At 45.0% G+C, this 16,032-nt stretch overlaps 1 protein-coding gene across 1 annotated transcript; it reads right to left on the reverse strand.

The window, feature by feature from the left end:
* Positions 1 to 1,869: 1,869 nt before the first annotated feature.
* Positions 1,870 to 15,566, reverse strand: LOC131720997 (uncharacterized). Its single transcript, XM_059013727.1, has 23 exons — positions 15,442 to 15,566; positions 15,238 to 15,293; positions 14,833 to 14,922; positions 13,034 to 13,158; positions 12,530 to 12,673; positions 12,167 to 12,244; positions 11,551 to 11,721; positions 10,914 to 11,010; positions 10,376 to 10,599; positions 9,949 to 10,102; positions 9,559 to 9,767; positions 8,955 to 9,072; positions 8,468 to 8,670; positions 7,917 to 8,034; positions 6,917 to 7,086; positions 6,404 to 6,501; positions 5,431 to 5,564; positions 5,067 to 5,117; positions 4,406 to 4,589; positions 3,522 to 3,648; positions 3,217 to 3,304; positions 2,830 to 2,928; positions 1,870 to 2,020 (listed from the first exon to the last, which is right to left on the reverse strand). Exons 1-23 carry the CDS (start codon positions 15,462 to 15,464, stop codon positions 1,908 to 1,910), a joined length of 2,874 nt encoding a protein of 957 aa, XP_058869710.1. The 5' UTR covers positions 15,465 to 15,566; the 3' UTR covers positions 1,870 to 1,907.
* Between the last annotated feature and the right edge of the window lie 466 nt (positions 15,567 to 16,032).

Genomic DNA, 16,032 nt, shown 5'->3' on the forward strand with positions numbered 1-16,032 from the left:
AACATTTAATCATGATTAAAAATGCGATCGGATTACCAAAACGAAATCCAGATCACAATAATCCCGATCGCATTTTGATGTTTTGAAAAACCCAATTGCACAATATAATCCAGATCAAACGCGGAAATCCGATTACCAAAGTTTCGAAAAACCGGCGCCAGCCTATAGGGGCATCTTGCACTCCACTCGGGAGACCCCACAGGTAACCTATATAAAAGATAAACAAGACAAACTTAACAGACAAGTCCTGCAACAAAGCAATTATCTGGGTCGTTACTTTTTATTTGTTTGAAAGTAAAGATATATGAAAGCATGATAACCTTTATGTACAAAAATCTTCACGAATATACAATTGAGCAAGAACTGTACAGTATTAAAAGTGAAAATAAATCAAGGTAAATAAAGTCCATTCATTTAGTTCAGTAAATTATGAATGTATTTAATTTACTTTTACCAAATATATAGGCCATCCTTCAGTATTGCTAATTCTCAGAAATTAATGTATTTCTGTCCAGTGGGGATGACAAACAGCATTACTCTCCTCAGCCAGTGTGGAGAGGAAACCGTGCTTCCTTGCGCCAATAGGGACACAATGAGCGTTAAACTATTACACCAAACCAAAAATTCAGAGCTCAAGACCAGAATCTCAGAATGAGGATGACCAAGATGAAAGACTCAAAAATTCAAAAAATATAATTCCTGAGAATTCTTAGCTGGCTGCCTTCACCTGTCAAAATACTGTGTCTCAACTAATCGTGTAGCACTGACAGTTATTAGAATAACACGCTGGCAAACGGAAGGTTGTATGTTCAAATCCCAGATTATACCAGACCTTTTATTGTATTCATATAAAGATTTTCTGCAGGCAAATGCTCAATTTAAAAAAAAAAAAAAAAAAAAAAAAAAAAAAAAGAAATAATTTAATATAATTGATAGATGCTACAATAAATACGGTCCCCAGTATATTTCCATGTTGAGAAAACAAGTCAATGGTCATTAAACATGGATGTTCTGTACTATACAGATGGGTGGATAAATGTGACTGGGGTCTGTAAAAGACAGCTGAACAAGAAAAAGGAGATGGACATTTTTACCTTCCTTTAGCAACTTATTTCTATTGCTGTACGAAAAAATAGCTGTGCTGGATAGATAGTCAATGGCAGTTTGTTTCTATATAGATACATAAGAAAAAAAAAAGAAAAAAAAATTGGTGCAATAAAACTACCGTTCCTCTCTATCTAGATTTGACTGCTTGAGGGAGGGTTGAATAGTACTGGGGCTACCAGACATCCATAGAAAATTCCCAGGCAGAAACCATAAAATCATTTACAGAGAGGATGGTATAAAATGGGAAAACCTTGCCAAGCTTACTCTGAAATAACTGGGATCCAGCAAGACCCAACATCAGCTCCTAGGAACAGGATGAGCAGATTGACCTCCTTTGCAAGTGAAGTTTCTGTAGATCTCATACCTTGCATGCAGAATTGGAGATTTAAAGATGCGCGCCATTCCCTTAAATTAGACCCATTAAGTTTACTGAACCTGATCATTCAGATCCTGACTGGATACCCATTTACACCACACCCGGCTGCAATGCGTCAATTTGAATAGAGACCACACACTAGTAACCTTTACCCCTTTAAAAGGGGAAGGGACAGGTGTCCCACAATAATGATGCTAACTTTTTGAAAGGAGGTGCACATAGCAGCTTGGGTATAAAAGTGTACAGACAGGTCAAGTTGTCAGTTTCCTCCTTGTGATCCGAGTTCCTCTCAATGTATTAAGAAACCGTTTGAACAAAGTGCTCGATTCCTTGTGTACCGTCAGGGTCCAAGTGTATGAAAAGCAAGCAATGGGAGGACACGAGACTCGAATATGAAGATCTTTATTAGATTAGAGCAAGTTTATCATCTTCTGGATCTGACAGCAAGAGCAACAAGAAAGGCGAGCAGAACTCCAAGGAGAGCGGCCACCACGCCCAGCACCGGCACGAAGAGGGACAGGGGGGAGGAGTCTGAAACTGAACAAGACAGAGTGAGCACTAGGACCCAGGGGGAGCCACAAGACACACCCACCCATACAGGCAGCATTGCCTAGCAACTCAGATGACCTACACAAATTACCATGGAGTTCCTGAAAGTACAACTGAACACCATCTGTATTGGTGAATCATTGTAAAAATCATGTCTTCAGAACCAGAAATAGTTCTGACTCAAACTGCTGTGCCCTTAATTTAAGGCAGTCAAGTCTGATGTGCCCGTAAATCAGACCAGTAAAGTGTCATGCTGGCTATAAAACAAATACTGATGAGGCATCACAGGAATGGAAAGGACTCCCAATCCAGAACACTTTGATCCATTCCTGGTTTCACTAGTAGTTTAGCAAGACACACCTGAGCTTGTTACCTATACACCGTCCAATCAAGCTTATAATAAAACTGCTTCAAAATAATCCTGGTGCTCCTTTACCACCATCTAGTGGGATAGGACTGCAAATACTAGAAGCCATGGTCAGTTATTTAGCAGGACACTTATCCAAAGCAACCTGGAGCCTAGGGGGTGAACTGTGCCTCAGCTGCTGCAGCCCCCGATGATGGGACCGCTGTTTCACGTCTCATCCTAAAGGATGGAGCATGAGCAGGTAAAAATGACTTGCTCAGGGTCAGAGTCCATGGCAGTGCCGGGATTTGAACATCCTGGTGTGAAGCCCCTTTAGAACACAAAGCCTCCCATATTGAAGTGTTTTAGTGATTTCACTCCTATTGGGTACTCCACAGCATCAAATCCAGATTGAAAATTCAATGACTAGGATATCCAACAGAAGTCTCACCTGCCGTTTTAAGGTCCACAACTCCTCCTTCTGGTACCAATTGGACTGGCCCGGCAGAAGCATAGCCTCGGATCTGGCTGTACCGATCAACACTACGGGCTGAGAGAAAACCAAACACACAAAAGCTTGAGACCAGTAATCCAGGGTACAGACATGAGAATGTCAGCTCCGAGGTTTGATTTTAGAAATCGGATGTTCTTTGGAGTCGCTATACTGTAACCAATGTTCATGTTTGGATTCGTTTACTTCAATTTTAAAATTTCAGCCTATCCACAATTGCAGCTCTACCTACAAGCACGGCAAGCAGAAAGGATTTAAATAACTCGCATAATATATATAAAATAAATAAAAAACCTCCAGCTTGTATTCAGGACTGCCAGTGCTTACCAGATCTCTTTTCTCCAGGCACACAAGTCTTATTGCAGGTATCCTCCAGGTTAGGATCACAAACTACAGCCATGCAATGGAAATACACCTGGGGAGGAGGAGAGGAGGGAGAGGCAGCTCTTGGAGCAGAGGAACAGGAACACACTGCCACACGGTCTGAAGTTCATAGTGAATTAATACCTTTCCTATTGCTTGCTGTTACTGAAGTTTAATAAAAGCATTCATATTAACTGACCAATTGCATGGAGTGAATTGTTCTGGGTGATCACAGAATCAGAGGAGACCCTTCATGCAGGGTCACTAACCTGTCTCCAGAAGGCAGGGTCCTTGCTAGACTGCTGTGCCTGGACCTCAAGCCTCTGGAGGTGGGGGGAGGTCCTGGCTGGCACTGGGTGGAACAGAGTCCAGTAGGAATCTCCAGTGACCAGGCAGCTGCAGAGAGGAACACAGTCACTGCAAGCCTGCATTGGAAGCACAGCTGAATGGACTGCACTAGCAGAGAGGGCAAGAGGCAGCAAACAGTTTAAAAGCACAAGAGCAGAGTTAGGAGGGGAGCAAGTGAAGACACATGTAGACTATAGACCAGTGGATACTAAAACCCAATAGGTGCCATTCGTCTTTACAGACAGTTCATGCAAATGTGTGCAAGTCAGTTGCACTGTACAAATGCAAGCAAGGCAATTTCACTTTGAGGAGGAGGAGGCTCCACTCATTCCCACAGGAATCCCAATGCAGACAGCTGTGGGATTACAGTCCTGGGCAAGACTGAACCTCAGGAGGAAACTTACAATACATCTGCAAGGATGGAAATAAGACTCTTATTGCTTAGCAGTGCCACCCATTGCAAGTGAATAAGAGCGCCATTAGTCACAGTATGTGTAGCTAACAAGCTCATGAACATCTTAAACTCATAACACAGCTGAACTGGTTATTTTACACTGTGGCTAAAATCAAGCCTGTAACACCTAGAATGGGTTAAACTGCTATGCAATTGGAGTCTGATTCCCATGCCTGCATCTCCCAGTAGAGAGTGTCAACGCAGTGTGGAAGAGCATTGCCATCAATTGGCAGAGAAGGGCAAGTGGGAGAAAGGCAGCTTTCCTTGCTGTGAAGTTAAGGTTTCATTCAATATCCATCATGTTAAAGGAATGGCATGAGCCCAGAGTATCTGCACAGCCCACCCCCTCACCCGTCAGTGACCAGGTCCCATTGAGGGCTGGCGTCCAGTTCAGGGGTCAGTGTGGCCCAGCAGTCCTGCAGGAGGAGGCGGTCAGCCAGGCTGTGGGGGTTCAGGAGCTCAACCTGCAGGAACAGGGGCTCCAGCAGAGACTGGGACACAGGGAACGCAGAGTAGAACTGGGAGTAGCTCACATCTGCAGGGAGAGAAAAAAGTCATCTTCTGCCATGCTTGTAAAGCTCTGGAGTCATTACAGGTAGAGCTACCATTGCTGGCTGTTAACTATTGTACAGAAACTTCAGTGAGCCTTTACGTTGACAGAATTAGCTACAAACGACTGCATCCTGTTTTGAGAACAGAACAGTTGCATGTGTTCCCTTAATCTGTGACATTTCACACTGGCTAGAAACTCAATTGAGCTTTAAAATGGATTTAGGGCTTCAGTCTATAAAAAACACATCATAAAAGCATCCAAAGGCCTATTTTTGCAGAATTGTTACATCATAATTAAAGAAATACAAAGTGGCCTGTCCTCACAGCACATAATGGGTTAACCAATCAATCTACAGGTGTGATCAATCAATAATCTATTAAAGCCCCTAGTTTGGATTGTGTTACTCAGGTAGTGTGGACAGGGGAGCGCGTACGAAGAGTTTAATTCAGGCTGTCCTACCTCTAGCAAGACGGGCTTTCAGATTCAAGACATCTCTGCTTCTCTTGTCACCTAGAAGAGGAACAAATAAAGCAACATCCATTCAATGTCACAGCTGCAAGCAAGTCCATACGGTACTTGACCAGAACTGTACAGGATTAGTACACTGGCAATTCAATATTTCATAAATGACACCCCCTCCAGATACAAGCAAATGCCACAGGATGCACGGACAGCCACCGCCAGTAAACCAGCTTTTAACAAGTGCCATTGTAAATGGAAACAAGGACAGCTTATTCTGGTTTTGAAGTGTTGATGCATGGATTTATAAATCTTAAAGGCAGAGCACACCCAAAGGTAGATTAAGCCACACACCCCCACCTACCACTGTAGTAAGCAGACTTGAGCTGCAGGGTCCCCTCTCCTTTAGCAGTGAAGGATCCAGGGGCTGGAACCAGCTTCCTCTCAGCAAAGATCTTCCTGGAGTCACTCACTGGGTACCGGCAACGGATAGTCAGCCTACAAAGAGGGTGTTGACAGCGCTGGGACAAAGTTTACAGACAGAGGAGGCCGGCCTATCCAAGCTCATCCGGTTTCTAGTAGCTGACTGATCCCAGAACTTCAAGCTGGGTCTTGCAAGGAGCCAACCGACTCTGCCTCAACATAAGGTAACCCTAGGCAGCCCATTCCATCCCCTCACTGCTGTGTGTCTCCTTCCCTCTAGTTCATCTTCACTTCATTTACACTGTCCTCAAAAGCAGTAACTCACTGCCTCCTAAATTTTGAAAACTTCAAGCATCCATTCACACAATAAGTAATCTACAGCCAAAGCTTTGCATAACCTAGAATTTCAGGTTTGATAATTAAATTGATCATGGAAAGTGAAACTACATCACACTGCAAATCTACTGGAAGCCACAGTAGTAAAGTATTCCCTGTTCGATTTCAAAAGGTCACATTTTTCAATTGTGAAGTTTGCAGCAATTTAGTTGAACAAATCTACAGTACCATGTAGTCTGCCATGCCCAAAACATATGACAATACTCCCTTAACGCTCCATTTTGACCCTTTAAATATTTCACAGCTGCAGAGGTTTGTTGCACATTATTCTTTATTGCATTGGACAGTCATAACCTACATTAGTTTAGCTGGACATGAAGCTAAACCACTACAAGTTACTTGTTAAGTATATGGATAGCAGTATTCAATATGTTATCATAACAAGCAGGTTTCATTTGACAATGAAGCTAGAGGAGTTCATTTTATAGGGAGATGCTACTTTCCCATAGCTGTAGTGTTGCACATCTTGTTGAACACTCCGGGGCTCCTTGCATAACCCTGATCCCTCCTCCACTCACCTGTACTCAGAATCCCTGGTGATGACGGGAGCATTGGCTGGGAACAGCTCCCGACTATAGATGACTTCATTCTCGTAGACCAGGTAGTTATTATCAATCTGAAAACATAGCAGCCAGGTAAATCAAGCCAACTAGCAAGTACGTAAACATGAACCAATAGAACAGACAAGCATAGTCTTCAAAGACAAAAGCAATTGCAAACATGCATGGTGAACTGAGCTATTATTTAATCCAGCTTCTTCCAACATGTTACACAGCTCATTAATGGGACTCCCCCACTCAAATTTCCATAGAAACAGACCCATCTAGACCAGGGTTGCTCAACCCCTGGGAATTGGGATCCCAGGGTCATTTGGTTTTCGTTCCAATGAACGTCTAAATAACTAAACCAATAAAGACCCAACTTCTAGAACCAATAGAAAACCACCACATGCTTCAGCACTGCAATAGGAGGCAAGCGCTGTCCGATATGTCCCAAGATTAAGGAATAGCATTCAGAGAGAAGCCCATCACCTTGCTCCTGGTCCCACAGGTGTTGACCCGGAAAGTGAACAGGGCCCGGTCCGAGGTAGCCTCCGTGGGCCTGCAGTTCTGATCCAGCAGGGTGGTCCTGGCAAGATTCACGGGCGGTACAGGAGCCATGGGGACCACCAGCACTGACATCACTCCATTAGGCATGCACACTGGAGCAGAGAACAAAGCATGCAGACTTCACCCATTAAAAATGGAACCTTAGAAATTCAGAACACGGGATGCATGTCTGCAACTGGATATTGCAGATTTATTCAATTCTTAGTTTTGGCTAGAAGCTGCTGCTTTCTGTTTTAAGGGCAGTCAGGTTAAAACGTGTCTAATCAGAGCAGTCAAGTTTCATGCCAGCAATGAAGCACAACATAGAACACAGAGCTTCACAGTGGGTAGGAAAGAACACCAATAAATGGATCATTTAGACTTATGTTTCTTATTTTATATTGAAGTGTCAAAATCCTCAAGGGCTAGATTTGTAGAATTAGTTACAATTAGACACGACTAGCCGTTACAGTAACAATGAGAATTAACAGGTAGCTGTTCAAATAGATAGGGCAGTAGCCCATCCTCAAATGAAGACAATGGCAGTTCAAGTTCAACCCTCACACTGGTATACCGAAATCAGGGTAGAATCAACCAGTCCTGGGGTGTCCAGTCAGTCCTGGAGGGCCAAGCCAAAAGGCAAAATGAGTCAACTACTTGAAGGTCTGGTTTGAGGTTACATTAATATTTAGAACAAGGTTGGAACAAAGACCAGGAGTGGACGGGCCAACCTTGGCCACCCCCGATCCAATTTATCATTCAGCAGATGCTTTTATCCAAAGAGACTACAGACCAACATGTGAACTATGCAAATCTAGGGACCTCTGTTTTCCATCTCATCTGAAGGACTAAGCACAAGCTTAAATGACTGTCAGGGTCACAGCGGGTCAGTGGCTGAACCAGGAACCCCCTGCCCCCCCTTGAAGAGCAAAGCCACCCTTACCCAGCATCTCATTGGTTGGGAACGGGCAGCGCTGTTCAAACCTGTCCTCCTCCTTCAGGCTCTTCATATCTCGGAGAATCAACACCACTTTACCAATAAGCCCCCTCAGAGTGATATCCTTAGAGAGAAGCATGGAGGAGTCACTTGGACTGTACTTGTAGATCTCCCTCCTCCTACTGTGCACTGGATCTGCCAGACCCAAGCACCACATTCCTGGATCCTCCTCTAATGTACTATTGTCACTGTAGATAGAACTTGCGCTTAATATTTAGATAGTCTTACATTGGAACCCTGCAAGTCACCTTGGATACAGGAGAACAGCAAAACGCTGGCTCCAGCCGACAGCTACTAAACGCCGCATTCTATTCCCAGGAACAAATAGGAATATACGTAGTTGTTGGAGATAGCATGGCTCTAATCCATGAAGGACCTGAAGTTATTAACAAGTAGGGCTAGCTCTTAAACCCCCATTGATACACCCGACCATACAATGGCAGCCACAGCCCTGCTAGTGGGAGTTTGCCAGGCAGATCCAGGACCGAGACTCTTACCTCATAGATGTAGCCAATACTAAAGAGCGGCAACTCCACTCTGATCTTGGGCTGGCTGGTCATGGTGTAGCCTCGGCGAGCCACCAGTTCTGGGGTTAGAGGCTCTTCCCCAATGCAAAGCTCCCACTGGTAGTCCATGTTGCCTGGGGTCACTTCAAACACAATGCTGGTGTTTGTACAAATGCCTTTGACATCAGGATGGACTGGGGAAGGAAGGGAGAGGGAGTCAAGGGCTGGAACCAGTCTACCCCAAGACTGAATGAAACTGCTTGCAGAGGGCAGGCAATGGAACAGCACTGGGCTCAGGAGAATGCAGTTCTGAACAGGGGTTGTTGGCAGTGAAGACACATCTGTAGCTTCAACTAGCCAGACCTCCAACCAGATCCAGAAAACTGCCAAACAAGAACAGTGCATCCAAGTCAAGCGCAGCCATTATTCTAGTTCAGTTCTACCAACTGGAATTCCCACAGACAGCCACGTTACTTACCAACATCCTGAACGTCACACACGATCGTGGCTGGGTGGAAATAGGGCTCGTTTACAGGGATGATGTTCAAAGTGTAGCTGATGTTCAACAGGTATCGTCTGTAATTATCACCAATGTACTGCAAGAGAAGAGGTATTAACAGGGATGGGCCAACTGCTGTGCAACTAATTAACCTGACCTTTACCAAATTATATTACCCCCTCACAGGAGCAACGCCCCACAACAGCCCTGGAGAAATAAAGGTCAGGGGTTGTTGTGCTAATCAGCCGTTTACACCCAGGAGCTCCACCATGGACATCAAGCTATGGGGCCACACTGGAGAATGGACTGTAGGAGTCTGCTTGATGTTACTGGGTGCCTGGCCGGTAAGGGGTGGGGTCAGACTGCCCAACCGATGGGGGGAAATAAGGGCCAATGCTCCTCTAATCAAGGAGTAGCAACTTGGCACAGCCAGGAACCTGCACTCCTGACTCATCCCTCACCAAGGTGAATTACTAAAGAAAATCCTACACAAGACCAGCCTCGGGACTAGACCGCTACAGCCTGCAGGTGCATGGCAAAAATTAAAGCCTATGCTTAAAACCAGGCAGGCTTTCACCCTCACCTGCTCCGTGATGAGGGGGTGAGTGAAAGGGACCTTCAGGACAAAATCCTTGGTGCCGTTAGGGTGCTTGACCTCAATAATCTTCACGCCTCTGTTCTCAGCCTCAGGAAGGGTAAGGGGAACCCCGTTGATGGTCAGATTTTTCAGCTCCACATCCGGCTTGAAGTTACCAAGGGTCACCGTGAAGCCCTTCTCACTCGGGATGGTGTCTGAGAAAAAAAAAAAAGACATGGAGAGGTTGAGCAAGAATATACCTGAACAAGGAGAATTCTGAACCCCAGGACTGGGTGCAGCAGCAGGGCTAGTGTCAGTTTCTAACCCTGCTCACACCACTCTGTACTCTCAAAAGGTTACTCCAACAGTGCAAGGCTGTGGTGGGCAGGCACTTACTGTTCACCACATAGGGGGTCTCAGGGAGGTAGGGGGAGCGGACTGGCTTGAAGGAGCGGTGCTTGGTCATCTCCCACAGGTCATCGGCCCATTGGTGCTCCAGAAAGAGGTCAATGGCGTACATCTGGTTGTACTTGTTGTCAATCACATGACTCTGCAAATTTCCAGACATGCAAACACATTAGGGTGACAGACTGCCTCTACTTGGAGACTAGGGGGTGAACTATGCAGCAAAGTCACTCCTAATAGTACCTTGTTTGTTTTATGTCTCATCCAAAAAGGACAGAGCACAAGGAGGTTAAGTGACTTGCTCTGGGTCACAGAGAGTCAGTGGCGGAGCCAGGAACACCCCCTTGTCTTTAACCACCAAGCCTACACAGATAGGCATGGAAACCCAACCGGAGGGTCCAGACCCTGGCTATGTTACCTTGCGATATCCTCCCACAGCGCCAAAGGGAATGCTGATTTTCACCGCAGTGCTGTTGACTAGCAGCTGGTATCCCCGGCTAGTAGCAGTGATCTCATCCAGGGGCCTCCCCTCCACTCCCATCTTGATCTGCTTATCCACGAACTTGGTGGGATGCAGGACCAGTGGGGAGAGAAGCCTCGGGGTGACCCAGCTCAGGTAGGTGCCATCAAAGACAGAGGGGTCTAGAGACAAATTGGGGGGGGGGGGGGGGGGGAATTAGTTTAAAGACAATTGTTTAGAGGTCTCAAATGCACTGAAGATTCAGCATATAAATACTAGCACCTCAGCTAGTACGATATTGAACCAAATTGATTAATTTATGGAATGTCACACTACATTTGTACAATGCATGGGACTGATCCATTTAAAGTTCCTAGCTCAGAAAGCTTGCAGACTCCCTTAGCTGTCCTCTAGCACTGCGGTGCGGCTCAGCTCAGGGAATGCTTGCAGACACACTGCTGGCTCTCCTCTAGGATTGCTGTGCTCAGCTACTCACTCTTAGCGCAGGCAGCTGAAGTGTCCACCAATAGCAGCATCCACCTCTGCTTGTAGAACACAGTGGCTCTGATGGCTTCCACCGGGATCCCTGCCACCTGAGGATAGAGAAGAGCGTTGGAGCAGAGACCATGACGAGCCTCACATCTCAGTGGCTCCTCAAGACCCACCCGTTTACACTGCACCTGCAGATCTACCTCTACCATGCACTGGACTTCACCTCAGAATCATGTTACTGGATCTTCAGCAAATGCATTACCAGGTCACTGTAGATACAAGTTATCTTAAATCATTGCATCCTAGTTCATACTGTATCAGTAGCATATACACTTACTGTACTCAAATATTAATCATGCATTACAACACTATACTCCCGCAAGACCCGTTAAACCTTAGATAAAGGAAACTGCCAAATAGTAATCTTAGATTCCTACTCAAAAAAACCCTATTTGTTTGATTACATGTTCAATTCTGAAAATCTATTAATTGGGCTAGATTTCATTTGGCCTTTCACTAGCAAGCAGATTGGAGCTCTTTTGGCTTTATGTATATTTCTGGAGTGTCCTGGGATGCTTCCACACAGACACTATAAAAAAATGAAACCAGTTTGGTATTACTGGTATTTTAAAAGTTCTCACCATGACCACCTCTGACTTTGCCATGCCGTAGGGCGATCTGAAGACGACGCGGCTGGTTGTGGAGTTGATGAAGTACCCCTCGGTACGGGCATCTGCGGCGTTCATGGTTTTAGGGGGCATCCCGGTCTGGTGGAACACGACCTGCCACACGGACATCACTGCTTCCTGGGCCTGCAGTGCAACACAAAGAAAGCCAGCTGAGAACCAGAGCCATTCAGATAGACAATGGAAAAAGAGATGCACTTACAGAGCCTGTCCACAAGAGGCAGTGCAAGCTCTACAGAAACAAACATCTACACCAGGAAGTGTCAAACTCCAGTCCGAGGGCCACTTGGTCTTCATTCAGACTTAAGCTCTCAATTAACTTGATCTAATTGTGTTCAATTGGATAGGTTTAAAAAGTCTTACAGATGGCTATTTCAAAAGTGCACTTGATTCAAGGTACGCTACCTATAAAAACACTGAGGCTGGGAAAGTAGTGTTAGTGTCCAATTAAATAATCATACCAATTACGAGAGCTTTGGGTGGGACTGAAGCCATGAGACACTACTGCCCTACAGGAACAGAGCTGGACACCCCTGCTCTACACCTCTGTCCCAGTTGAAAGGTCACTCACTATGGAGAGTGCTGCTTCCCAGTCTTCCTTTGCCAGTCCTTCCTGAGCGATAACTGGAACATTTTTCCTGACAGACACCTGGGGCAGGAGGGTGGAGGTTAGAACAGCAGGGATGGGAGCAAGACTCCTGTTGCATAGCAGTGCGAACCATTCCTGGTTTTGCCAAGAGCTTGTTACCTGTATACCGTGGCTACTCAAGTTCGTATTTAAAACTGGAATGGGTGAATCTGCTATGCAACAGGAGTCTCATTTCCACGCCTAAAAATCACCAGGGTGTGATTAATCCATCAGATGATCAATTGCTCAATCGAAAGCACCCAGATGAAACCCCCTAGTTTTAGGGGCAGTTGGTTACCACCCCACCTCCATGTAGTTCTCCTCACAGACGACCTCACGAGGGTTCCAAGGACTCTCGGTGCTGCAGGACAGGGAGAAGGGGTAGACAGTCTCTCTACCCAGAGAGTCCATTCTCACAAAGCGGTACTGGAGAACATACGAGACATCATTCTAGAGAGAACGGAGAAAGAGCGATTCAATACTGGAGAATCCTTCACAAGCGGCACACATGGATAGAAGAACTAGCAAACAGGGCGGTTCATCACCAGGCTGGGGGACAACCCCATTGCCTTTTAAAAGCTCAAGCCCCTCCACCAAGTCCTTTAAAAAGGAATTGGAGACCATTGTTCAACTGCTTTTCATTGGAAGCCAATTTAATTGACCAACAGACAGCAATTGAATGTGTGGCCAATGTGAACAGATTTTAACAAGACTGCCAACTGCAATGGGTCTAGATTTGTTGGAATTCGTCAACAGCAGGATTTAAATAAAGAAATGGGCACGGTAGTGTTACTGCAGTGCTGTACTCACCATGCTCTGCACGTGACAGGCCAAGAACGACGCTCTGAAGATCAGGTCCCCGGGGAGGTTGAAGGAATAGGTGAACCCGCACGTCGCTGCGTAGCTGTCATTCAGCGGGTGAATACCGTTTCCATCTGGAGGGAGAGACACGAGAAACATTGCAACACACGTCACCAAGCAACTCCCATAGGGATCGACATAGCTGACTGTACACAGGAGGACAGAACCCAACCCATTCAGTACCAACTTCAAGAAAAGCACATTTATGTAGTTTGTTACATTCTGAAAAATCAATATTTTTTTTTCTTCCTTCATTTTTGGCTACAAGCCGCTGTGTCCTATTTTGAGGAAAGCCGGGTTCAATGTGTTCCAGTAATCAGAGCAGTGAGATTTCACACCAGCTATGAAGCTCAATGAAGAGAATTGAGAATGATCATTGTGGAGGGGAACAGCATGAAATGCAACTTCAGTTTATTTTATATCGAGGTGTGAAAAGCACCCAAAAGGCTCAAAGTACATTTCGTTAACTCTTCCCGTTAATTGCGGCAAGCTGTCAGAATAGTCAAATTAGAGGATACCAATTAAATGCTCAGTACCCCATCCTCAAATGAGGACAATGGTTAGCTACAAGGTCAGAGGTCAAGACCTATGTTAATTTGATTAAAATGTTCACATAAATATGCAACATATGCCTTGGAATATTTTAGTCCACAACATGAAGAATGAAAGGTTTATATGATATACAAGTATACGATAGCCTCGCCAGACTTGCTGGTCAAGGCACGTTGCAACGCTCCAAGTTGTATTGGGTTGCCTAGGTAACGTAACGCAGCATGCACCTCACTTCCTGGTGGCCATGCGCTGGAAAACACAGGTAAGGCACGCAAGCGTAGAATTGAATCCTCCTTGATTGAGCACGGAGCGGCGCTCGAATAATCATCATCAAAATGAAAAACTGAAATTAAACAGCATGTCACTGAAGCGGTGTACCACGGAGAATGGCTCTGCAGTACTTGGTTTATTGAATCACCATTAGTAGCCTACAGGTCCAGAAAAGGTTTTTTTATCTCATCTAAGAAAGTTGTTGCATGCCCTGCTACATCAGCATCCAAAGTCCGGCTTATAAATCCAAGGTTTTTTCAAAACAAAAAGGTTGGATAAGAAAGAAGTTCAATGCACTGAAGGAAAATAGTTATGCAAGAAAACATTTCATTCAGTTGGATGAACCTTGGATTTTTCTACAGTAACACAATATTCTATTTAAATAGTATTTTATTAAGAGGCCTTCTTGTATTCTATGAGCTTCTGTGCAATGGGCTACATGAAGCAAACCACTAATCAAACAAGACAGGAAGGCAAAGTGTTTAAAATAAACTTGGTTTAATTCTCAATTATAAAGTGTGACTTGGTATGTAAAAAACACAAACTGAAAATGCATTGATATTTTACTGCATTTAATTCAAATGTATTTCTAACAGACAAGAGATTCATTGATCAGGCTGCAGCTAGCCGATATCTGTGTGTATTACTGTTGAATCACGTTTAATTTGAATGGGATTTCCAAGTCCTGATATGCCTCAATTCCCTCCCCCACCACTCCAGCGACGGCAGTGACAATGGCTTAGACCGACACATGAGGTTTACGCGTGACGTTTTGTTACCCAGACGAAATGCTTGCCTTTTTATGGCGGGGTTTATTAATAAAGACCCAGAGTTTACCGGACTCAAAATGCCAAAACGCAGTGGAATGCCCCCACGACCAGCAACCCTACACGCAGACTGAACAACTTACAAGCGCCTCGACTTACCAATGACGTCGAAGCGGAAGCTGCCGCCGGCAAACCTGCCATTGGTCGACATCCAGAAGTACCGATCCCGACACTCCGTCACGAAGTTTCCTGAATTTAGATAATCAGAGTCGCACCTTTATCTAAACACCATTAAATAAAACCACACAATCCAAGAGAACAGTACTGTAACTGACAAAGTGAAAACTAGCTTTCTTTATTAACTACAACGTCTCAGATGCCGAAACATTGTAGCCAACTGATTAGCAGCAGCCCTGGACTCATTATCTAATGTAACATTGTCAGGCAGCCCAATGTTAGTGTTGATTGAAGTTTGTGAAGCCAGGACACACGGATCACATGAAGCAAAGTGATGATATTATATCGGGGAGGCTACAGGGTGTTCTTCGGGCAATGTTTATCTACCTGACACGTCCTGAGCGACCACGCCAGCAGGAAAAAACACGCACAGCCAGACAACTCTGCAAATACAAAATAATAACGCCATGAACATGGATATGAATTCTTACACATCAGGTACGGTAGTGTGCTGCAGCCAGACCGCTAAAGTGGAGAGCTAGTTCAAATCGACTGCAAATAATAGAATACATAAATAAAAGCTCAGCTCACCCTAAACGCAGCCAAAACCCCATCTCGATACGATTGCACCGCCGATCAACAAGGACTCCCTGGCGCTCACAACAGAGACACGCCGCTATCCTCGCTTGCTGGGTCGCGGCGCGCCCCGGGGTTTATAAAGCCTCAGAATCGCCTCGCTTCGGCGCACACGCGCCCTGCCGAGCGCACCCGAGTGTGATGACGTCAATGAGTCACCACGTGGTGTCTGAACGCGTGCTGATCGCGTGTCATTAAATGTATAGAGGACCGGGGAAGCTAGCTAATGCTATTATTATTATTATTATTATTATTATTATTATTATTATTATTATTATTATTATTATTATTATTGTTATTATTATTATTATTATTATTATTATTATTATTATTATTATTATTTCATGGCTGTTTAATTCAATGAATCACGCCATTCCGGCTCATGTTCCCTCTTGAGCTGGAAGCGCGCAGTGGCTCTGATTGCTTGATTCATCGCATCTGCCGCTGCTGTCTCCATTGGGCGCCGATCCCAGCTCTATATATTCGGGGGGTTCGTGTTGAAAGATGTCTGTGGTGTGGAGATGTCGTGGTTATGGGTCAGCGTGG

Source organism: Acipenser ruthenus, chromosome 46 (assembly GCF_902713425.1).
Source record: "Acipenser ruthenus chromosome 46, fAciRut3.2 maternal haplotype, whole genome shotgun sequence".
In the NCBI taxonomy this organism is placed as follows: Eukaryota; Metazoa; Chordata; class Actinopteri; order Acipenseriformes; family Acipenseridae; genus Acipenser; species Acipenser ruthenus.